General features: G+C 33.9%; 1 protein-coding gene across 3 annotated transcripts in view; it reads left to right on the top strand.

Moving 5' to 3' along the window:
* The window catches only part of PHF3 (PHD finger protein 3), a 76,921-nt gene that overhangs the window by 21,657 nt on the left and 29,924 nt on the right, over positions 1-25,340 (top strand). For 2 of the 3 annotated variants that reach the window (XM_063097008.1, XM_063097010.1), the window contains 2 exons: positions 17,553-17,714; positions 22,014-23,802. In XM_063097008.1, coding sequence (XP_062953078.1) covers positions 17,553-17,714; positions 22,014-23,802 — 1,951 coding nt within the window. Of the gene's footprint in view, positions 1-17,552; positions 17,715-22,013; positions 24,393-25,340 lie in introns of those variants that run through there. The other variant, XM_063097011.1, reaches the window with a different exon arrangement.

Consider the following 25,340-nt stretch of genomic DNA (forward strand, 5'->3'; position numbering starts at 1 on the left):
AACAACTTGCCTTGGGTATTATTTCTCCCCAGATTTTTAAGTGTATTGTTATGAGGGTAAGTTATATGATACTATGTAAGAACTGTTGAGAATGCGGTTACTCTTTTTTTCTTTTTCTTTTTCCAGCTAAGTGCATAGACATAAGCTTTATTAATCAACAAGGCTGGGTATGAGATTGTGTAAATTTAAAGGTTCTCATGGAGGCTTTTGGATGGGAGACTATTATGCTGTCCCTGTGGAGGAGAAGGCCAAGATATTCCTCAGAAAGTGATTTTGGTATCCCTCTAAAGCATGAATAGGAGAAGCCTCATAGTTTCAGACATAAATGAAGATCATTTGGTATAGATGATTTTTGTTTTATAGCCAATTAAATGACAACTTATTGAGTAAAATTCTTAGATTCTGTTTGCTTTATTTCCAGTGATGATTATTGTTATTTTCTTCCAGTCATGGCAGGATTGCAGAATCTCTTACTGCTGTTTTCACCATAGTCACTGCCTGGATTCCTTTGGAACTCTTTAGGCCCTTGTACTCTTTTCCCTTCCATTTTTAATTGACTTTAGTTGGGGAATCTTCTCAAAAGATTTCTGAACTTGAACTACTGGTGTTGATACTACTCTCCTGTCATCTTTTCTTCCCTAAAATACTGCCTTTCCCTAGTTTTAATATTTTGTCATAGACTCATTTATCACTTCTTTAAGTGAATCTTGAATGATATTACCAAATGTATACTTACATAACAGGAGCGGTAGATTGTCATGGACAATTACATAGAGGTTTTCTAAAGTGTGGTTATATCCAAAATGATGACATTGTTCAAAGCATAATTCATATGAATTCTTTTTCCTGCTAAAGCTAATATCCTATAACTGGAATCTGAGATTAGGATGAGAGCCTTTTACTGGCTGGGTTGTGCAATTCCAGTGAGTACAAGTTTCAGAGAATACAGTGTGAATGATGCCCCCTTGAGTTGAATGGACAGCAGCCTGAAATAGTTTAAGGGACTGAACATTAATTTATACTGAGATATTTTTATTTAAAATGATGTCTAATAATTATTTGATGATATTTTCATTATTTTAATAGTTTTAAATTTTCTTAAATAGGAGAAATGGCACATCTGAAAAATCTCATTGTAAGACTCCTAGTCTGAAAAATCAGTCTAAAACTACATTTCTATCTGTGATAATAGGACTACCACCACCTGGTGGTGGTGTACTCTAATTGTAAGAAAAGAGAAAAATACCTCCTGTGTTTTGAGCCAGAAAGGCCAAGGTATTTTCTTTTCCCAGAGCTAACTATAATCTGATGATTTTGTAGCTGTTATTGCAGTCAGGAAGTATTCTTTTTGTTGTTTAAAAATGTAAAGTTTATAAAATATGGCTGGCAAAATATTTTGAAGAGAATACATGTCAGATATTACAGGTATCTTAAATTTTATTATAGTGATAAAAGAAGAGCATAACAGAAATAAGTCAGTTCTGAAAGTGTGTAAATTTGAATTTACTTTTCTCATTAAAAAAGGTTGGGAATGGTTAAATGTCTGGGTTAGCTTTCTAATGCATTTGTAACCCATAACTGCTGATTTAGAATAATAGAATGAACCTGACCTCTGGGTCCTGGTTTTGTGCAGAAGTATGAAAGAAAAATGTTTTTAAACCCCTTGTCCTGGGACATTTTGAATACATGTGATGTGCTTGTTATTGGCCATCTTCTTTTTTATTTTCTGCATTCTCTCATCTTCACTTTTTGCCTCTTCCTTTCTTCCCAACTGAGTTTCTTTCATCCTTCTTTAAATGGAAAAATGTTCCCCCTCCAGGATTAATTGCTTATCATATAATCAAAACTTATTTTTATACCTTATCTGTGATATCAGCCCAGAATTTAAACAAGTGCTGATGGTCATCTCTGACCCATGAATATGTATAATCAATTTTTTAAAAAAAGTATGTACTAATTTAAACATTATTGATAACTCTTTAACACTTCTAGAACTATTTGTATTATTAAAAGAGGAGATTTTCTAAAGCAAATGATTTTGTAGTTATTGGATGTTTGTACGTTTTAACATACTGAAGTAAAAAGTTATATGGTAATGTGTGTGGATCAATGGGTAGTCTTTTGGGCAGAATGGCCAATATTCTGTGATTTTGCAGTTGTAAAGACTAGGATTCTTAATTTGGTAGTTTTTTAGTGTGTTACCAACTTAGGCAAATATACTTATTTCTCAATTACAGAACACTGTTGTATACTAGATGTGCAAAAGTTAATATTTAACTTATTTACTCATCAACATGAGATAGTTTATGAATAGGTTTTCCATCTTTAAAGTATTGAGTTATTCTACTTTGTAATTAAAATTTTGATAAAAAGGATATCAAGAATCCTTGAGCAAATGCTTTCTGGACCTTGGTTTTGATCTTTTTTCTCTTTTGTCTAATTAACCTTGGTATTATAACATATTATTCTTAAGATTTTTTTCTGTCAAGAAGAAAAATAAATGATAAGATCTCTAAGTCCTTTACTTTGTTGTCTTTTGAGGATGTTGACCAAAAAGGAATTCTGATAAAAGATAGCTGCATGTGCGATTTTTCTTATGGGATGTTGAGATGAGACTTGGCTGACTTGTAGTGGCCCAAGAAAGAGATTATTTGTTTCAGGGTCTTATCCCTGGGTCACCTTCCGTGTCCCATAGATAAGTGTATCTGCCAGCCAGAGCAGCTGAATTTCATAATTCCTAGGCGCAGTGTAAGATCCCTGTTTTTAGAGAAATAGGAAAGCCTGGATACCTGGATTTCCCCAAATTGCAGGCCTAGGCATCTTCAGCCTCCCTGGCTTACCCCAGAAATGCTTTCTGTATTTCAGACTCTGTTCTTTTCCTACTCTCTGTTGCTGTCATGGATTTGCTTCTCATGAGTTGTGACTTACTGGGTCATCTCGACTCAGAATTTTTGGCCTTGGTTTTAGTCAGGATTAGGTTCAGTTGAGAGTGATATAAAGAAATTTATTTTGTCATGTAATAGCTGAGACCTCAGTGACTGAGAGCTGGTATGGAGTCACAGTACCAGGGACCCAAGCTGCTTCTACCTTGCACTGCTATGTGTAATCAGTATTTTCAGGTTTATCTTACAGTTTGAGATGGCTCCTTCAGCTCGTAAGTGTGGGTTCCAGCCAGTAAATAAGGGGAAGGGAAAGGTAATTCTCCCTTCATTTAAGATCATATCCTGAGAGTTGTGTGTACGGTTTCTACTTACATCCCATTGGCCACAACTTAGACAATAGCCACATCTAACAGTAAGATGGATTGAAAAGTATAGTCTGTTATGGCAGACTGTCTACCCACCTAAAAAACAGGAATTCTAGTCAATAAGGAAGAGTATCCGAATGGATTTTCAGCTAGCATTTTCAAGCACAACTTCTGCAGTTCATTCTCTGCAGAGGCCAAGATCCGTACCTTTTCCCAGCTCACAGGTCATCTTGGGAGGTTTGAATAGTTGGCTTGTTTTCAGAGCTGATTGTGCCTCACTTGTCAAAGCCTTTTCTAGGCTGCCGTATCTATTTTTTTCCCCCTAATGGGATTTGGGTCTCAGTTAACAGAGCATGATCATTTGCTCATATCACAAATTTTAGTGGGAAATTGAATTGTGTTGTTTCATCTTGAAGACAGTGTGTATCAAAATTGCTATTTGTGTATCGGAGGCTTCATTTCACTAAGGTAATGGTATATAAACTTTTTTGACTGTGCATATTTATGAGCAAAGACATTTTTGAGTATACATCAGCACTTGTATATGTAATTATATACATGTCCTACTGTACTAATATTAATGCACTTTGTATAACACATGCAATAGATGTTTTGAAATAATAAGCTATATATAAAATAAATTATTAATTATATAAGAACATTTTTGCAGTGCACTATGATTGCATATGCTTAATTACTTTTGAAATTTTCATCTTATTCTAATACAGTCTTTAACACATTTGGTTCTAAATTGAGTTTATTTCGATACTGGATTTTAATGGCTATCATAGCTGGAAACAATAATTTAATAGTGATACATGTATTCAAATAGAAGAAATTCACTATAGGCTCCACTTACTAAGTTATAATCCTAGTTGTTTTCTTCCTATCAAATAAGCAAAGGCTTTTATTGTATTTTAATTGGAGCATTTCTGCTGTCTTTAAGTGTACTTGTTCTTTTGAACCAATGGAAATTGTCATGTTACAAAATTTTTACCAAATGAGCTCAAAACTCACTGAACCTTTTTATTTGGAAAATTTTTAAAGTGTTCAGATTAGGGTTTTTGTAAGTGACACATTTCATTTTTAGCCAAAATCACATAATGTTGGAAACATCTAAACACCAATTTTCTTAGCCCGGGTTTTTCTTTTTTCTTTCTTTCTTTCTTTCTTTCTTTCTTTCTTTCTTTCTTTCTTTCTTTCTTTCTTTCTTTCTTTCTTTCTTTCTTTCTTTCTTTCTTTCTTTCTTTTTTAAAGAAAAGCAATTCTTTCTTTCATTACTAAAATGTTATTATCTAGGTGGTACAAATTAAGGGTGTTTATGTTTTAATATGACATATTACTTATAGCTACATATAGAAAAGACCTGCATGTATAACATTTGTCTCATTTGTAAAACATTTGTCTCATTTTGTAAAACAAAAATGTGTAACTCATCTTAAGCATAACAGCTCTTTTAAGTCCTGTGCTATGAATTAATGGAGAACTTTATGTGGTATAAAGATTTTCATAGTCACTTATTTCATTAAAATTGCTGTAAAGTTTGTTTATAAAGGTTTTTTTTTTTTTTTACTATAAAAGGAATTGTATTTATATTAAACACATCTTGTAACAATGCAAAATGCTGAAGGCAAACATGCATTGAGGGTGTCAGCTCCTCTGCTTTATAGAATTCTTATTCTTCTCTCAGTATCTCTCTTTTTAAATAAATTGTGACTGACATCAATTCACCAAGGATACTAGGATCAGTCTGATTAAGTATTGGTAAAGTTTAATTTCTTTTTAGCTTTTTAGGTAACAGTTAATAATATATAATAATATTTTCTTCCAGGACATAGATAGATAGTTGGGTGTACCCGTTAGTTATATACACCCCCTTAGGAAACCATCTGCTTAGTATATACTTAACGGCTGATAAAAGCTGCTATAAGGGTGCGTTATTGAAATGATAAAGTGTTTTATTTAGAGGCAGTACCTTTTTAATGTATTCTGTTTTTTCATTTCTTTTTCCCTCTAAAGAGTTTTGCTGAGTACCTGACAAATTTTGATTTTTAAGCTGTTTATAACTCATTCTGGGTACTAATACCATCTTTGACTTTATTTTAGTTTCTTCCTCATATTTTTCTTCTGCTGAGTTTTTCTCAACATTTTTTTTCCTTTGAAAATATTTCCTTGTTTTATATCCGTTTTAAAACCACTTTAAATCTGTTTTGGATTGTAAATCAAATATATGTTGTTTAGATACCTGGTTAAGGATACTTTTTATTTTAAGCTTTTCTTTACTTTCAAATTTAACTTTGTATTTTGAAAATTTAAAACATACTGAAAAACAGCAAGTATTAGCATACACATATTTACCCATCACTGAGATTCAACAGCTGTTAATGTTTTGTTATATTTGCTGTATTTTTTTTTTGTCAGTTTACCATTTTATCCATTAGTTGAACTTCTCCATGTATCTCCCCCCAAAAGGGCATATACATAAGAACACCATAACCACAACTTAAAAAATAACAATGAACTAATATCATCTAATATCAGAAGTCTTATAATGTTTGGTTGTCTGACTTTTTTGATATTAAATTTCATTACTGGGTTAAGGTGGATCTCTGCTTCCTAAGTACTTGAGATAGCAAGTAATCTGTAGGATTAAAACTTTGCACTTTATCTCAGCCAAAAGGCTGAGAAGCGATGTAGGGATATAATTTTGGCAACATGAAAACATTAGTTCCTTATCAGCCTTTTCTCTAATGGTTTTATGTTTCCATTGATGATACTTGTTGGAATCATTGTACTAAAGTGATGATTTTCTGTTACCATCTTTTTTTATACTTTTTTTGTTGGCAATCTTGTGGTAAAGAAAAGTTTTCCTTCATTACTTGGTTACTTACAGTTCCTACTGAAGAGGCAGATTAAAGGGATAGAATTAACATTTAATTACTGATTTTCAGAGTACATCTGAAATGGTCAGTCACATCCAGTGCCAGAAGCGGTAACTGATTTTTTTGGCTCTTTCCTTTTTGATTGTCATAATGGTTTCATGGTTTTAAAAAAATATATTAATTATGTTATACTGCCTTTTATTTTTTACCTTTATTTAGATTTAATATTAATGAAAATACTTTAAATTAAATTTGATACACACTGGTGACAGGAAAATTGTCTAACAAATGACATTTATTAATGGACTGGCAGAATTGGCATTAAAATAGAACCATTCTTGTGATGATTTAGGAAAATACTTATTCCACATATTCCACATAACTTAAATTTTCAAGAAACTGGTATTTTTAAAACTATATTAGGATAGCTCATCTTCCTTTTTTTAAAACAGTGTAGAGCATAATTTAACTTTAAACTGTTGATTTAGTTGTCTTAGGAAATAAATTATTGTCTCATTCTTTATTAGTGATAGTCCCAGGTACTCTTTTAGTACATAGTGCTTTTGGTCCCTGCATTAATTGGGCCTGAGGCAAATAATATTTGAAAATAATTTTTTTCGAATGGTTTTATTCTCTTCTTTTTATAATAATGTCTTAAGAACTACTAGTGTGTCTTTCTCAAACATCGAGTATGTTCCATCCTTTCATCTAATTGAGAGGCCAGGAAACTGAGATTGTTAGAAATTTGTGAAATAGAAGTATAGGGGTATACTCTTAGAAAAAAGAGGGGTGTGACTGTAACACATGGACAGAAGTAAACCTTATTAAAGTAGTTTTTCTCTGAGGGCTTCTATTTACTTGATTTTCCTTGAGGAAGAGTTCTGGAATTGAACCTTAAGTGAAGTGATCTTGATAAGGGCTTACTCAGTCCAAACTGCTCATAAGAGGCCAGAGAGACTTATTGAAGATATCAGGAAGTATTTACTGACTTTTCTTTTTTAAAGATGACCACCGGTAAGGGGATCTTAACCCTTGACTTGGTGTTGTTAGCACCACGCTCTCCCAAGTGAGCTAACCGGCCATCCCTATATAGGGATCCTAACCCTTGGCCTTGGTGTTGTCAGCACCATACTCTCCCAAGCGAGCCATGGGCTGGCCCCAGTGGGAGCAGTTTTATAATTTTATGACAGACATGAAACAGTGAGAGCAGTATAATGAACCACCAGGCACCTTTTACACAGCTTAAGCAATTAATAATTGGCTTCTTTCTTCTATACCCCACACACTTCTCCTTAACACCTCCCTCCACCAGGGTAATTTTGAAGTACAGCCAGAAATTGTATGATGTCATCTCTCAATATTTCAGGATGTGTCTCTGAAATGTAAGACTTCTTTATTTTTAAGAAACATACCTACCATAACATCCTGCTTAAAACATTTGAAAATAGTTCTTAATATTTTTAAATACTCAGTCAGCTTTCAGTTTTACCCAGTTCCCTCAATATTATATTTGCAATTTTACTCAGAATTGAAATAAGGTCAATGCATACAATTAACTGATATGTAAATATATTTCAGTCTGTGTAAGTTTTTCACACTTTTTTCTTGAGATTTACTTGTGGAAGAAATCAGTTCATTTGAGAATTCTGTATCCTGGGTAACTAGAACAATCTAGGACAGTGTGTGACACATAGTAGGTGCTTGATGAATACTTGTAGAGGAATTAATTTAAAGGTAAATAATTCATAGTATTTTAGAGCACAATTAAAATGTAAAATTTTTAGATAACAATTACGATCTCATTTAATATTAGCTTATAGAATAATCTTGCCAATGAGGGCAATTATTTAGACACTTGTGAAGTGTTAAATGATAGGGCACTTATGGCTATAGAAAGCTATTTGAGAAAACCTGCCAGGTTATACGAATAATGACTATCATTTATTTAAGATCTTATTGCATGCATATCAGGCTCTCTGTTAGAAGGTATGTTGGCTTATTTTCACAATTTTTCAGTGAAGGGTGATACAGGTTGCATATCATTTCTCCGAAATGCTTGGGACCAGAAGTGTTTTGTGGGTTTTTCTAATTTTTTTTTTTTTATTTTTGGAATAATTGCATTAAACTTACAGGTTGAGCATCCTGAACATGAAAATTCAAAATGCTCCAATGAGCATTTCTTTTGAGTGTCATGTTGGCGCTCAAAAGGTTTGAGATTTTGGAGCATTTCAGATTTCCACATTTGGAATGCTAAACCTGTAATTATTACCTATGTGAAGAGAATAAGGTTCAGAGAGGGAAGTGGAGGGGAAGTGCTGGTATTAATGTTGTTCTTAACAAACTTTATAGAACTAGAGACAGCTATTTACAACTGTGCATATATAACTTGGATAAAAAAGAAAAACTTTGAAGAAGCAGTGGGCTGCAGCCCCTTCTGCCTGGAAGCTGGTCAAGAGAGCATGCCTGGGGTCTTAGGCAAGGAGGCCCAAAAGCAGGCAAGAGAGCAAGGCAAAAACACCACTTCCACATAGATGGCCCACCACAAGCCACTGTCACGGCTGCTGAAAAAGTGGCTTGATGCCCACTAGACACTCGACTGCATTGACACAAGGAGAGTCACCAGCAGAGACCAGAAAAAGAAGAGGCCATCTCCCTGAAAGCCCACTCCAGGGTACTAGAAGAAACAACTGCTCTACCAGGTGAACAGACGTCAACATAGAGATACTGGAAATATGAAAACAAGAAAATATGACACCATCAAAAGAATACAGCAATTCTTAAATACCAGACCATATAAAGCAGGACACCCTTGAAATGACTAAAAAAGAATTCCGAGCAACAATCTTAAGGAAACTCACTGAGATTTGAGAAGACTCAGATGACATAATGAAATGAGAAGAAAAAAAAATCCAGGATGCAAAGGAGGAAGTTTCAAAAGAGATTAATATCTTAAAAAAGAATATAGCAGAACACATGAAACTGAAAGATTCACTCAGTGAAATAAAAAACAACTGATAGCTTAATCAGGCTAGAACAAGCAGACAGAAGAATTTCTGATTTTGAAGATGATCTTTTCAGAATAACACAAGAGGACATAAAAAAGGAAAAAAGAATTTTAAAAAATGAAGAAGAAAAATCTAAGAGAGCTAGCAAGGCGCAAAGACAAAGAATTTTAAAAGAAGCCAGAGAAAAGTGTCAAATCACCTGTGAGGGAGTCCCTATCAGACTACCAGCAGACTAATCAATAGAAACTCTACAGGCCAGAAGAAAATGGGATGATACATTCAAAATACTGAAAGAAAAAAACCTGCCAGCCAAGAATACTATACCCAGCAAGGCTTTCAGAAGTGAGGGAAAAATAGTGTATTTTCCAGACAAACAAAAATTGCAAGCGTTCACTACCAGACCACTAGTCTTACAAGAAATCCTCCAGGAAGACCTGCATCTGGAATCCAAAAACTATAATCACTTCTATGAACACACAAGAAAGAACAAAACCCACTGGTAGAACAAAAATGTAAATGAAAAAAGAGAAAGAAGCTAAATCCTACCACCACAAAAGGCCATAGTGACAATGTAATAATTCCCCTACTTTATTTCTCATTTTAGTAATTTTGTTCTTTTTTCTTGGTCAGTCTAGGTAAAGGTTAACAAATTTTGTTAATCTTTTTAAAGAATTAACTTTTGGTTTTATTGATTTTCTTAATTGTTTTTTAATTCCGTTTCATATATTTCTGTTGTAATTTTTGTTATTTCCTACTTACATTTGCTTTTGGTTTAGTTTGCTCTACTTTTTCTGTTTTCTTAAGGTAGAAGTTTACTATTACTGATTTGAGGTTTTTCTTATTTCTAATATAGGGGTTTACAAGTATAAATTTTCCTCTAAGCACTGCATGAGCCCTGCAACCTATAGATTTTCATATGTTGTGCTTTGATGTAAGTTCTTTGTGATTTTTCTTTCTATCCATTATTTAGGAGGACGTTGTTTAATTTCCACACATTTGTGAGTTTTCTAAATTTCCTTCTGTTATTGTGGTCAGAGAACATATTTTCTATGATCTTAGTCTTTTTTTAAAGAAAAAAAAAACATTTTAACAAAAAAGAAATGGTCATGGCAAGATTTCTATTATCTTTCAGTTCTATTTTTCCACAAACTTTTTGAAGTGCCCTTGTGTTTATATTGTTTTATTGATTTTTTAATGCAGTTCATCTTGCTAAACTTAGATATTTAATTTCTGTCCTTGATTCTTTTTATTGAGTGGACTTGTTAATATGCTTACAAATTAATTTGCCTTTGAAAACTTTATCTTGCTCTGTTGAAATTAATTTGATATTTGCATGCTTTTGGAAGCTTTAGAACTATTTCAGATACTTATAGAGATTATAAAATGAAATTTGTAAATTTTAATATTTTACATCTCCAGTTTTTGTGATTAATTGAAGCCATATTTTCTATAGAGTATTTTGTTATTCATCTGTTACTCAGTTTATGTATTTGTTATTTAAATAAATAAATGTGCGTATCCTTAAAAAATAAGTAAATAAAAATAAAAAAGCGGAAGAGTGACACTGATACCACTTTCACTCTGCGTAGAAAACCTTTGTCGAGTATGTGTCTTTCTGGCCGCTTTTTCTAGGCATTTCCACATGTATATTTTTTTAAAAAAACATTTTAAGTACAAAATGGATTAGAAAATATGAATAAAAAGGAAGGGAAAAATCTCTGAAATAACCATTTATTAGCATTTTGGTGTTTTTTTGGGGTGTGTGTGAGAAAATAAAGCTTGGGAAACAATTATACTACACCACATGCACTTCTTTCCCTCATGAAATACCCTTTAGCACATTGAAGACTGAAGTTCTGCAGTAAATAAACTGTTTTAACTTCCTTCAGCTCAGTGTTTTTTTAAACTTGTTTGTTAGAAAGCCTCCTTTCCATGAATATACGTATGAATTCCTCCTAAATCATGAACTTGAGTTTGCAAAAGTTGAAATATTGTGAACATTTAAATTTAAGATTTTAGAATGTGTTAAATATAAATTACAGCAGAAAGGATGGATAATTTAATAGTGTTATAGTGTACTGAAGATAGCATTCTGTAGAATAATTAACTTAGATTGGTACCAAATACTAAAATAAGGTAAATAAGAGAAAATACTTCAAACAGGTAATGCAGATTACATAAAGAATTCATATAAACTGTTGAGAGAAAAACATATTAAGATTTAAGTAGGAGAGTAGGCAGAGGTGAAGACATACAAAAGGGTAGTATACAAATTTGAAGTGTTCAGGGTTTTTTAGTAAACACTTTTGATTTTAAAAATCTGAACTCAGTGGTAGTGAGTTCTTATTGAGACTTAATATGAGGTTGTTTGCACTGAAAATTGTTCATACTCAAAGCCATTTGATGATATCTGTCTATAATAGTAAAATAAATATATTTGCCTTCTTTGACTCAGTAAATCTATGCTTTAAAGTTTATCATAAAGAAGGAATTGAAGAGGGAAGAAAAGGTTTGTATATATAGCAGCATTATTTATATTTTTCAAATTAGGAACATGATAATATGTAAAAAGATAAATTCACCCCAAAATGGTTAATTGTATTTAACATATAAGTTGGTGGAGTATGTAATAAGTTTGGAGTGAATGTGTGAATCATCCGTGAAGGAAAAAACTCTCATCCCTGAAGGGAGGTCAAGTGCAGGCTGGGTAGTTTTCCGCAGTGTTAGAGGAGAAAGCTGTGGGGTCTCTGTTAAGAGGAAGTAGCCATATATTTTCTTATTCTACTTCAAAAACACAAGCCCTATAAAACGGATACCTAACCTTTATTGTTGTGATACTGCAAAGGTATCATGCACTTTATTTTTTTTCTCAAGTCTGATACTTAATGCTAATTTTATAATAGAGTAAATAATTGACCTAGAAGTAGTTGAGCTGAGTTTGGCCTTTGTATTACTAGTGTAGTTAACATACACCAAATGTAGAGTTCCCATTTGTTCCCAAATTGTAATTCTCCCTTTTGTACGGTCTTAAAGTGATTTAAACCAATCCCAGTTGTTGAGAAATGTAATAAAATTAACTCCAAATGGTTTGACTTTATTCTCTTTGTATCTCATTTACCTCCCCTTCCCAAAAAAGTGGATTGGAATTAAATAGTCTAGAGGAAAATAGTATTACTTCATTTAGACTTGACTAAAATCAGAGAGATGCAAGTTTAATTAGGACGATTTGGGGTTTGGGTAGGAGGAGTATTAATATGATCTAAATTCAGGTGTAGGGAGATTTCTGCGATCATGGATTTTATGCCAAAATTTCAAAATGAGAATGGCACTTGGTTCCGGAATGTGGGAGGGAGGAAAAAGCATAGTGTCATACTGTTTGTTTCTGCATGGCATGGTGAATGCCTTTGCCTCTTAAAGAATTTAGGTTATTGCTTTGTTTTGTTTTGTTTTGTTTTGTAACCTGAGTTTCCATTTCAGTTAGACCTATTGAATTGGGCTGGCCACTTTTTATAAAGTCAGATATCAAATACCGAAGCTTAATTTGCCTTGCGGTGGTGGGAAGAGGAGATGAGGGAGGTCCCTGAGAATAGGCAGTGTTCTGGAAAAAACTCATGATGTTCTTTACTCCTATTCATTTTCCTGGCAGAAGCACTTGGATTGAACTCTTTTTAAAACAGATACCTAATTGAAAGGGTTTTAGTGAGAGATTATTCATTCTGTACTGTCAATTATTTTAATCAGATAAAAAGACTAGAAGAAAGAAATCTCAAGCATCTTTATTGGTTGATTTGTTTTAGAGGGAGTTGAGGAAAAGTCAGGGAGAAGTAATAATTTTTGACAATAGGGTGTAATAAGGGAGAGACTCTAAAACAGTTAACAGTTATAAGGCTTTTGAAGTGCTGAATATGGTTCTAAGCACTTTCTATGTTAGTTTAATCCTCATAGCAACCCTCTGACCACTAGTTTTATCTCAATTTTATAGAAGAATTTGAGACACTGAGAGGTTAAGTACATGCTTCCATTGTTTGGGGTTTTGCTCAGCATGAGAGTCTTGGGAACTTTGGAGGCAATGAGGGCTTGATGTAATGTAGAGATGGACTTTTTGAGATGGAGGAAATATGTTTCCAGGAGGAGTGGAAGTACAAAAGAGAATTCATTCTTGGAAATCTCACCTTTGAGAAACATCTCAAATGCCGTCTTAGTTACTGTAACTGTAGGTTTTTGACCAGAGGTTTTTGAATGATACTGGGACCTTAAGGCATCACTTACCTTCCAAGTAATTTTCCAGCACATATTAACATGGTCAGATTTCTGTTGGTTTTTCCTTCCGCTCCTTCCTCCCCTTCCCTCTTTCCACTTCCCTCTTTTGTCCCACTCTGTCTCCCTTCCTGGTCCCTCATTCATCTCCCTCTTTGTAAAGGGTACTCTCCCTACCTCACCTCCTTTCCCTCTGCCTTCCCTGCTTCTCACTTACGTAGAGTCTTTTCTCTCTTTAATCTCCTTTAGCTGATTGTCCCCCTTTTCTTTCTTTTACTATTAAACTTTTTAAAAATAAAAAAAGAGGCTCTAGCTATTGTCATTATTCACTTATTTACTTCTTAGCCTCTCGTCATCTGACGCTCTGCTTCTGTGTGTCATTTGTTCTTTATTTGTTGTCTTTAGCAGTTAACCTTTTTGATCCTTACTTCCTTAAAATTCTCCTTATTCTTCTTTTGTGATGTTGTATTACCTTGATGCTTTTTTTGCCTGCTCTTTTTCTTCATGTCACCAGTATATCCAAAAAGTGAAGTCATTATCTTCCAAATTTGTTCTTCCCAGCTTCTCTCTTGGGGTTAATAGAAACATTTTTCTCTCTCTCATCAATGTTTAATTTTCCTGACTGGTCCTTTCCCCTAATTGTTTTATCAGGCAAATATATTCTGCTGTATAACAGGTTGTTATTCTAGGTTCTGGAGTTTCAGCCATGAATAAGAAACAATGTCTCTGACTTGTGAAACTTTCAGTTTAGTGGAGAAGACAGTTAGTAAACAGATATTTCATGTCAGAAAATAGAACAAGTTTTAAAAGATAAAGTATGCTAAGGGTCAGTAGGCAGTGATAGGAGTATGTGCTGTATTACATAAGGTGGTTAGGGATGTTTTCTCTGAGAAGATATTTGAGTAAAACTTGAATGAAGCAAGAGAACGAACAATATGGATATGTGGGAGAAGCATTCTCCATGCAGAGGGAGTGACGGGCGCAGAGACCTTGAGGTGGGCCTGTGCTTTTTTGTGTTCAGGAAAGGCCAGTGTGATTGGAGCAGAGTAAAATCAGCGTGGTAGGAGGTGAAGTTACAGAAGATGGCAGGGGAAGATCTTGTTAGGACCCTGTGCGCCTTGGCTGGGATTTTGGACTCTAAATGTGTTGGGAAGGCTTTGAAGGGTCTTGAGCAAACGTATAACATGATCTGACAATTCTAGAAGGATAACTGGTAACTGTGCGTGTGTAGGGATGAGTGGCAATAGAGGAACCTGGGACACTAGGAGGTTATTACAATATAGTCTTGATGAAAGATGATGGTGATATGGAGTAGAATATTAGCTGTGGAGATCGTAAATTGTCATATGAGTGATGCATTTTAAAGGTAGGTCCAGAAGGATATGCTGATTGCATGTATGTAGGTTGTGGGGAGAGGAGCTAAGGACGGTTCTAGAGTTTTAGGCTGAACACCTGGGTGAATGGAAGTTCTGTTTATTGAGAGTACTCTGGGAAGAATGGTTTTTTTGTTGGGGGGGGAGATTGGGTGGAATCATTGTTTACATTCAATATGTTAAGTTTGAGATAACTGTTAGATATCATAATAGAGATGTTAAATTATACTCTTGTGAAGGTCACATGTGAACTTGGGGAGAAAATACCTTTGGGAGTCACTGGAGTATAGATGGGACTGGATGTTATCACCTAAGAATGAGTGAATGTAAAGAAGAGAGAAAAACAATCAAGAAGATAGATGGGAAGACTGAATAGTTGGGTCTTCTAAAGGGTAGACATCTGGAAGAGGAGGCTCTGTCAGAGGATACTGAGAAGTGGCTAGTGAGATAGGAGGATGTGATATCCCAGAAGCTAAGTGAGGAGAAGGGGATTTAAAAAGGGGAGAGGAATCAGATGTCAGATGTATCTAGGAAATGAAATAATTTAAAATCTGGTAATTGATCTTCAGATTTGGCTTGCTGAATCCTGTTTTTATTGATTTTGCTTTGGAATATAGCTCTAAAATTCATACCATACCTTTTCGCTCCATGCCAGTAAACAATGTTAATCAGGCTTTTCTCCTGGACTGTTCTCCTTTTTTTGGATTTTACCTTTCTCTCCTGATTACAATATAAAATATGTGCTCATTGTAGAAAATTTGGAAAACACAGAGGAAGTATAATGAAGAATAAAACAAGAACAGCAACAACCAAATTCCTTATCTACATTACCATTAGAGATAATCATTGATAACAGTCTATTGCATTTTTTCTACTCATTTTTATCCATGCATCTTTATAATGCATATATTGTATATATGCTTTTATATAGAATTGAGATGAAAAATGGTCCTAAAATTTGCTTTTTTAAATGAACATAGTCAAAAAATTTTTGAGAAATGTATGTGAATGTGTAGCAACGTAAGTATTACATCATGGTGGAATAGCCTAACTGGACTTCCCACCTGTCTTTACCCTGGTTATATCTTAAATGAGTCTTAAATAAGTTCCAAAAGCATATTATCCTCTAAACTTTTAGTGCATAGCATAGTGATTAAAAGCATGCACTCTGTTTTTGAGAGTAATACATGCTTATAGCAGGAAATTTGGAAAATTGAAAGAAGGTATATTCTTGTCTTGTATAGTTAAGAATTACTACTTAGAATTACTGTTGTAATTTCATCTATTTTCTGCCAGTCTTTTTCTGTTTGTCTAAATGTACATATGCATGCATTTCATTTGTTTGTTTCTTTTCTTTTTTTTTTTTGGCTCTGGCAGGCTGGCTGGTAAGGGGATCTGATGTTTGTTTATTTCTAAAAAGGATCACACTGTGATATTTTCTTCAAAGTCCATTCTTTCTATGATCTTTATAGTTTATCTTGGTCAAAGTGTGTGAGCAGTTTCATGATTCTGTTTGTTGTCAAATTGCTCTTCAAAAAGATTGTACCCTTTGAAAGTTTATTTATAAAGAATTTTGTTCTCTTTAAATTTTAGGATAGACCACTATCTTGTTGAGCTCTTTTAAATGAAGTTCTACTTGGATACAAAGATGAGGACTAGATAACTTCTTGAGGTTCCTTCTAACCCGTAGGATGAAGATAATAACTAACATTTGTATAGTGCTCTAAAGTTTACAGAGTGAGTTCTCATACATCATCTCACTTGATCCTCACAACAGCCCTGTGAGGTAGGTAGGACAGGTATTGTTGTTCTCATTTTAGAGATAAAGAAACTGATAGAGAGGTTAAGTGACTTGATCAAGTTTTATTTAACTGTTCTAGCAGGGATTTGAATCCAGGCCTTCTCATTTAAATAATCACATTCTTTTTTACAAGATCTCATAAAACTACACATTTAGAATTACTTATACATGTTGGCTAGTTAAGTGGCATTTGTTCTCCACAGAAATAAACCTAATAACAATACGAATATACTTTAATATTTCCTTCAATGTCCCCCCGTTCTTTTCTACCTCTACTCCCCACAATTAAATAAGTGGCTGTTTCTCTTTTGAATGGAAGGTAATTTAATTATATAGGCTGTATTAAACAGCTATTACTTTCCCGAGCATTTGGGTGAAGGGGAAGTTATATTACCATTTTTAAAAAATTTCTCTCTCCCTCCTTGCCTCCTTCCCCCTCACTCTCCCTTTCACCTTTTACTCTCTCCTTCTCTCTCTCTCTCTCTCTCTCTCTGCTTTTTTCTTCCTTTTTTTGGTACATCTGCCTTGCTTACTTTCACACATGTAGCATAAAGTCTCTAAGTAGTAGGATCCCAGTTAGAGCTAGAATTTTTGGTTGTAGCATAAACCTAGAATCAGAAGCTTTTCAGGGTATGGAAATCTTTTGTACTAACTGAACCAAAATTGGGATAATTGGTACTCCAGTATAGTTGCCTATGACATTCACAAGGGGATAGCAAATGACAAATGAAAGTGATAGTTGAGGTCAAAACCTGAAACTATAACTAATCTTTGACTAGTTACCTCACAAGGTAGAAGTTTGTAAAACTGAATTGATTTGTGAACTTAGTAGTGACAATATCACATATGTTAGGAATAGACCTTGATTTTCAAGACTGCATAGTATTAAATTAAAGTTGCCTCACAATATTTTCTGTACTGCCTTTAAATACTTAACACCCCCAGTATTTTTAAAAGTTAATTTTTTTGTTTTTGTTTTTTTTCTAGTTGTTGGTCTTGACGATATTATGGATGAAGGAGTTGTTAAAGAAAGTGGCAATGATACCATTGATGAAGAAGAACTGATTTTACCTAACAGGAATTTGAGGGACAAAGTAGAAGAAAATTCAGTAAGATCGCCAAGAAAATCACCTCGTTTAATGGCACAAGGTAATCCTTCCAAAGAGGCCCAGCTAGAAAATCAGAGGTATAGGGACAGTTGTGTTAGGTTGCAGACTTGCTGAGCAGAGATCGTATTTTCTTGATGTTTGCTAGTCTAAGCAGTTTGATAATAATCAGATTTGAGATTATATCAGTTTGTTGTATGTTTCCAGTACCTACCACCCCACTGTCCATTTCCCTTTCTCCAGAGGAAATCACTAATAACTCTTTCAGCTGATTTTATTTACTTTTTTGGTATTTACCTTCATATCTCTACATATATTGCTATTTTTTGATTATTCTGATTTAGGGATCTATCTACTGACTTCCCACTCTGCGTGATTTTTCTTCTTCTTGGCCCCATTACAGAAAAGAACATTTCCCCATCCTTCTAATATATAATTTTGTTCCATTAGTAATAGTTATTTATGTTATTATGACTATATATATCTATATCTATGTGTGTGTGTATAGTTATAAATACACAGTTAGAGATCATTCATTTAATAAACTGGTTACTTTTTTTTCCTATACAACTTTTTGTCTTTCTGATTTTTGTTTTTCATTCACTTAGTTCAGTGTGTACATACAATTATACCTCAGCTGCTTTGCTATTTGCCCAAACTTTTCCTAAAAGATACTAGTGCATATCAGGTATTATGTCATTTTCATTTTATTGGAGAAATATCTCTTAGAACCTTCTGATCTTTGGTATGGACTGGTGTTTAAAAGCCCCATGCCTATTATCCACGGATCTTCTTTTACCATTCTTCTGAGTATCTGTGCTTTTATTGTACGTCCTGTTTCCTCTTCTTTGGTTCAACTCCTTCATTTTAGTGATGCATCTCTCTTCCAGGAGTTTTGTACATGGGGATACTTTTTTAAGCCTTGTCTGTCTGCAAATGTATTTAATCTATTTTCACACTGGAATCATAGCTGGATGTAGAATTCAAAGTTGGAAATGGTTTCCTTTCAGAAATTTGAAGGTGTTGCTTCATTTTCTTCTAGTTTCAGTGTTGACAAGTTTATTCTAACTTTTTTTGCAGTGGGGGTGGGGTATGTTACCTGCTTTTTTTTGGAAGTTTGTGGAATCTTCTTCTTCAGCTCTAGTATTTTAATTTTTCATGATAATATAAAAAATACACCCCCACCAAGTTACCTTGAGCTAGATACTTAATAGATCCTTTTTGTCTGAAAACTTATTGTTCAATTATGGGAAAATTTCTTGAATTATTCTATTGTTTATTTTCTCAACTCTGGCTTTCTATAACTCCAGTTATTAAAGATAGCATGGACTGGCTTTTCCAGTTTCTTTATCTTGCCTACTTTCCACCTCTCTGTCTTTCTCCTTTACTTGCCAAAATTTTGTCATATTTATTCTCCCACCTTTTCATCAAGTTTTGTACTTCTAATTTCTAAATGTTCTCTTTTACTTTGGGAATGGCCCGTTTTGTAGCATTCTGTTCCTTTTTCATGGATGTAATATATCTTTTTTTGTCTTTATTAAAGTACTAATGGTGTTTTAAAGGATGTCTATCTCTTTTCATAGTTTATGTTTTTTCTATGTTGCATTTTTTTAAAAATTAAAAAAAATAATTTTTGGCCTTCATCTTTTATGTTGGAGGCTTCCCTAAAATGTCTGATTCTCAATTGTTGCTCATGTTTAAGGGTAAAGAAGTAAAACTATGTGGAATCTCTAAGTGTGTGGGCTGAGTTTTGTCAACTATGAACGTTACCATATGGTGATCTGGCTGCACTGTTTTTTTGCAGCAAAATCCCTCCTATCAGTATTTAGGTGATTCCCATAAGCTTACTGCTAGCATGTTATGGGAGCCCTTGAGGGAATCTACCTGAGGTGTCTCAGCTTTGAGTCTGTACAAAATCACTTCATTTCACAGATTTCATTGTACATTTCTGCTACTCTCAGCTGTACCTGATGTTTCTTAGACTAGAAACCCTGTTTTACCCTCTCCAGAGAATAAGCCACCAGTTTTGGGTTAGGACCAGGGACGGGCAGTTGCCTAACAGGTGGAGTAGGGGAGAAGAGGGACCTAGGGATATAATTGCTTCTTAAAGAGCTTTCAACCTATCCGGGTTTTAACTACGTGCCTTCATCCCCATGTTAAAGTCATCTGGGCCACCAGTTCCTAAGGTTTTTGAGGTCTTATTGGTGTTAGTTTTTGCCAACACTGTCACCTTCTTGTTTTTATTGGGCTTTCTCTATAGTTATTTCTTAATCATCTCTCATTTTGCTTCCAAAATTTTCTGCTGTTTTCTTCTCTCTTGTTCTTCCTTTTCTTTTGGGTTTATGTCTTTTAAAAACAGATTCCCTTACTGTAGCTGTTGTGGGGTTTTGAGAAGTAAATAAACTTAGAAACCTGTATTTACTTTATCATCTTGTCCTTGATTTATATATATATTTTTTCCATGGCCACACGGAGGCTGATATCCTGGTAAAACTTTTTTTTTATAATAGCAGTTTTAGTTTTACAGAGAAATTGAGCAGAAACTACAGATAGTTCCCATACCCTTCCCCCACTGACATATACAATTTCTCCTATTATTGACATGTTACATTAGTGTAGTACATTTGTTACAACTATGAATCAATCTTAATATATTATTATTAACTTAAATTTATATCAGGGCTTCTTGTTTGTATTGTACAGTACTATGGGTTTTGTCTAATGCATAATGTTGTGTATTAACCATTATAGTATCACATAGAATAGTTTTGCTTCCCTTAAAATCCTCTGTGTTCTATCTACTCATTCCTCCCTGCCTGCCTGCCTCCCTCCCTCCCTCCCTCATCCCCTGAAATCCTGGCAGTGACTAATTTTTTTTTTCATTACCTCAAATATTTATCATTTCTTTGTGTTGGAAACATTTTAAAATCAGTTATTTGATACATACTTGTGACTTTGAGAAATGAAAAGAATAGAATGAACATTGTAGAAAAACAATGATAATTTTTTTGCCTATACAGCCAGACTTCAAACTAAGGCAATTTTGTATTTAGAGGAGAAAAAGTGACTTTGTCCTTTGCTTAATAAATTACTTACTATTGGGAAATAATTTTTTTATCTGAATATCTTCTCAGTTGAATATGCCATTCCTTTGTCATTTTTAGCAGCGAGTTGGATATTAAAAGTTCTTCATTTATTTCAAAAATAAATAGAGTTGTAGGTCACTAGAAGCTACCCTCAAAGCTTTAAAAATTATTTAAATATTGACACAAAACTTTATTAAAATTTTAGTTATTTTAAAATATTATATAACTGAACATGTGATAAATAGTTTATAATCCACTGTTTTAAAAGTTGTTGAGTACTTACCTCATGTCCACATAGTGCCAGTTCCTAGGGGAATTAGAAAGGGTCCCTAAGATTAAGATAAGCATATAATTTATTGTTCAAACTGAGACACTTTTAAGAGTGAAAGAATATGCTTTTAATAATTACGACTACAAGTATCACCTGGGACTACCAGAAAGGAGGACATATACCTTCTTGAAGATTCTCACAGTGATAAATGACAACGTAGGGAAATATTGTCAACATTGGAGCATAGTAGTGTTTTGCATTGAAAAGGAGACTTATTAAAAAAATTAAACATTCTGTTTCATGCAGAGTTGATTGAGATGTTTTGGATATAGCTTCGTACTTTGCATTTCAGTTTGGGGGTTGTTTTTCTACTAAGTGAAAAACTCACCAATTTTTTTTCACATTGTGTTTCTCCTTCCCCTGGAGGATGTATCAGGATAGGGGAAAGAAAAATTCATTTAAGACTCCTTATTAGGAGCATTATTAAAGGTGGTAAGCTCTATTAAATTATTTTTGTACTCTTCTTATTTTCCTTTATGATACATTTTTTTTTTTTTTGGTTTAAATCTTTTTAGTTGTAATTTCTGTTTTGGTGATCCATGTATGGTACTCTAGTGTATGCTTTATTTCTTTTCTTAGGAATAGCTTGAATGCTAAAATGGTGATATAAGGGGAGCACATTGATAAAGGAATTTATGAAAGCCTTTCTTGTATTAAGGTATAATGCTAGTCTGAATTTTACAGAAGTTTTTTCCCCCTACCAGAATTCAGAGAACTTTGATATATAAAATTTAACATATATATGTTAAGTTATATATATGTTAATATATATGTGATCATCATGAGTAACTTTCAAAGTACATTTTTGTCAAAATAAATATATGTAGCTCAGAATAAAGAAGTGATATATTCTAAATTGTATTGAAATAAAAACAAATGGCAAAATAGCTAAGTTATTTTTATTTATTTTTTTCCCTTGTGATAGAACAAGTAAGAAGTTTGCGACAAAGCACTATTGCCAAGCGTTCAAATGCAGCACCTTTAAGTAGCACAAAAAAAGCATCTGGAAAGACTGTATCTGCCCCTAAAGCAGGGGTGAAACAACCAGAAAGGTGTCAGATTAAAGAAGAAGTTTGTACGTCACTGAAACCTGAGTACCATAAAGAGAATAGAAGAAGCAGCCGACATACTGGACAAATTGAAGTGGTACCAGAAGTATCAGTGTCTTCAGGTCATTCTTCAGTGTCATCTTGTCTTGAAATGAAGGGTGAAGCTGGATTAGATTCTAAGCATAAGTGTAATAATCAGGGAGAAGCAAATGTGTCATCTCATGAATTAAATTGTCCACTTCTTTCAGAGACTTGTGTCACCATTGAAGAAAAGAAACATGAAGCTCCAATGGAAGGTAAAATTAAGGCTGTTAGTAGCCCGTTGTTTAAGTTTTCAGATAAAGAAGAACATGAACAGAATGATTCCATTTCAGGTAAAATGGATGAGACTATTGTTGAAGAAATGAGGGCAAAGGGAAAAGTTGAACAAGAATCAAAGGAGACAGTAAAATTATCTTGTGAAGATGACCAAATTATTGAGAAACCTGGATCTTCTGGTGGTATATCTGATGATACCGATTGTATGAATCCAAATAAAACAGAAAAGAACCTTATAGTTTTGTCTAGTTCTGTGGATGAAGTGACTGAATGTAATTTGGAATCGAAAAATACCATGGATGTTTCCGATAAAGTTGAGAACTCCCTTCAGAGAAATAAAACGGAACCACTGGATTATTGTGAAGACACAGTGTCTAATGATAAGCAGTTGCAGAGCACCGAGTTGAATAAATCAAACTTAGAGGTGGTTGATACTAGTGCTTTTGAACGAGAAAGTAATATTTTAGAAAATGCTATTTGTGGTGCACCAGACCAAAATTCAAGACAGTTGAATATTATTGATAGTATTAAAATAGAGTCACTTGAAACAGCAAACCTTCAGGATGACAGAAACAGCCAGTCAAGTATTGTTTCTTGCTTAGAATCAAAAAACATTAAATCCAAACATTCAAAACCTGTGACTCATTCTAAGCAAAACGTGACTGCAGATCCTCCAAAGAAAATTGTTGCATCAAAGCATGACGTAATGCAAAGCAAAAGTAAAGTTAATGTCAAAAGTATGAAACGAAATGCTGATGAGCCACAATCTCAGAAAAGTTTCCATAGGCCAGTCAAAGTGAGAAAAAAACAAGTCGGTAAGGATTCAAAGATTGAGAGTTGCAATTCTGGGGTTAAATCTGTGAAAAACCAAGCTCATTCTGTATTGAAAAAAACATCACAGGATCAAAATTTAGTACATATTTCCAAACCATTAATTCATTCTTTGAGTGATAAGCCTCATGGTCATCTTGGTTATTCTAAAGAACCTCATCATTCTGCACAAACTGGACATTTACTGCATTCCAGCCAGAAGCAGTGCCATAAGCCTCAGCAGCAGGCCCCAGCAATGAAAACCAATAGTCATGTAAAGGAAGAGCTTGATCACCCAGGCATTGAGCATTTTAAGGAGGAGGATAAACTGAAACTAAAGAAACCTGAGAAGAACCTACAACCCCGCCAAAGAAGAAGCAGCAAAAGTTTTTCTTTGGATGAGCCACCATTGTTCATTCCAGACAACATAGCTACAATAAAAAGAGAAGGCTCAGATCATAGCTCCTCATTTGAAAGCAAATATATGTGGACTCCCAGCAAGCAGTGTGGGTTTTGCAAAAAACCACATGGCAACAGGTGTGTGTGTGTGTGTATGTGTGTGTATGAATGATGTGTACATTGAAGAGAAATTGCTTTTTTGGGGGTGGGATTAGCGTGAGAACTTTTTTAATAGAAAGGAATTATTTAACTTGTGAAGACTTTTATAAAAACGAAAAACCACTCATCAATCTTGGATAAATGATAGAAAGGTGGAGCCACTGGATTTACAAATGTATTATCCTAGAACACTTTAAAAAGCATAGTCTGACCAACAGCTGATATATATGGAAATGTTTTGTTATTGTAACTAGTTAGAGAGTATAACTCAGTCACTGCATCTGAAAAACAAATACTTTCTGCTAACCAGGAAATTGTTAACACTGCTTTGGGTCTGTAAGTTATATATCTTTTTTGAGGGGGGAGGGGAGCTTGAAAATAGTAATAAAGTATGAAGGTCATAATGGAAATTCTATTTTTCTTTTGAAAAAAAGTTTTTTGTTTTTTTTTTTTTGGATAAATGAAGCACATTAAAGACAATGCCATCACTTTATAACTATCAAACTTGTCCTTGGAATGAAATTTGATAGCTAAAACAACTGTTAATTACCCAGGTGAATTTTGTATGTAACAAGGAATAGAGTGATGAAAATATGTATTTCTTTTTTGGATGTTTTAGTCATTTCAATAATTTCTTGTGAATTCTGATATTTCAGAATTTTAGAGGTGACTTTAGCACTGCATTTTATCATTCTTAAGATTCAGTGATTTATACTTTTATGACACTCCCTCTGCCCCGTGCTCCCGATGGATGCATTTTTTGTTTGCTAGCTTTTTAAGAAAAGGAAAACAAAATGAAGTGGAGTTTACAGCTACAAGATTATCCTGTTCGAGTCTTCATGTTGCTGTTTGAACATCTGTCAATGCTGATATGATAAAAGGACATTATAACTTGTACACTATATTGTTATTACCCTTACTCATGAAAGTGAATGTTAGAGTGACTTTTCCTAGCACTGTCAGATTACAGGAAACTCTTTAGGGAGGAAAAGTTTAGTAAAGTGTGTTGTAATATATTATTTTGGTGGGAAGAGGGTGGTTGGGGAGAATGGGAGGGAGGTGTTGGGGCTATTCTGTAAAAATATAACCTGAGTTTTATATTTAGGGAGTTTTTCATATGTGATTCAGCCCATCGCCTATTTTTAGTGTCAGGCATTACTTTATAATAGAATATATTCCAGTTTTTAAAAGTAGTCACTTGTTCGAATACAGTGCTACATTTGCCCTCACTTATGTGCTTTTTATGGTTTTTCATTTAAAACACCTTATTCATGTGTTCTAAAGTAGGCTTCTTGTTTTGGGGCCTAAAAGAATTAAGGGTTGGATGGTACTTTAAAGTACCTTTTTCTCTGTGTCACAATCTTCTAAAAACCATGTGGAATTAGGAGCCTTAAGTGAATGAGTTTTTAAAATGAAACTTTGGCATAGAGTAGGCTGCCATGTTAAGTATGTTATAATGTAGCTTTTTTTGTAGATAAACTTCTGTTGCGATGGCCCAGTCTTCAGCAGTTTGCCCG

The sequence above is a fragment of the Cynocephalus volans genome, chromosome 5 (assembly GCF_027409185.1).
Source record: "Cynocephalus volans isolate mCynVol1 chromosome 5, mCynVol1.pri, whole genome shotgun sequence".
Classification (NCBI taxonomy): Eukaryota; Metazoa; Chordata; class Mammalia; order Dermoptera; family Cynocephalidae; genus Cynocephalus; species Cynocephalus volans.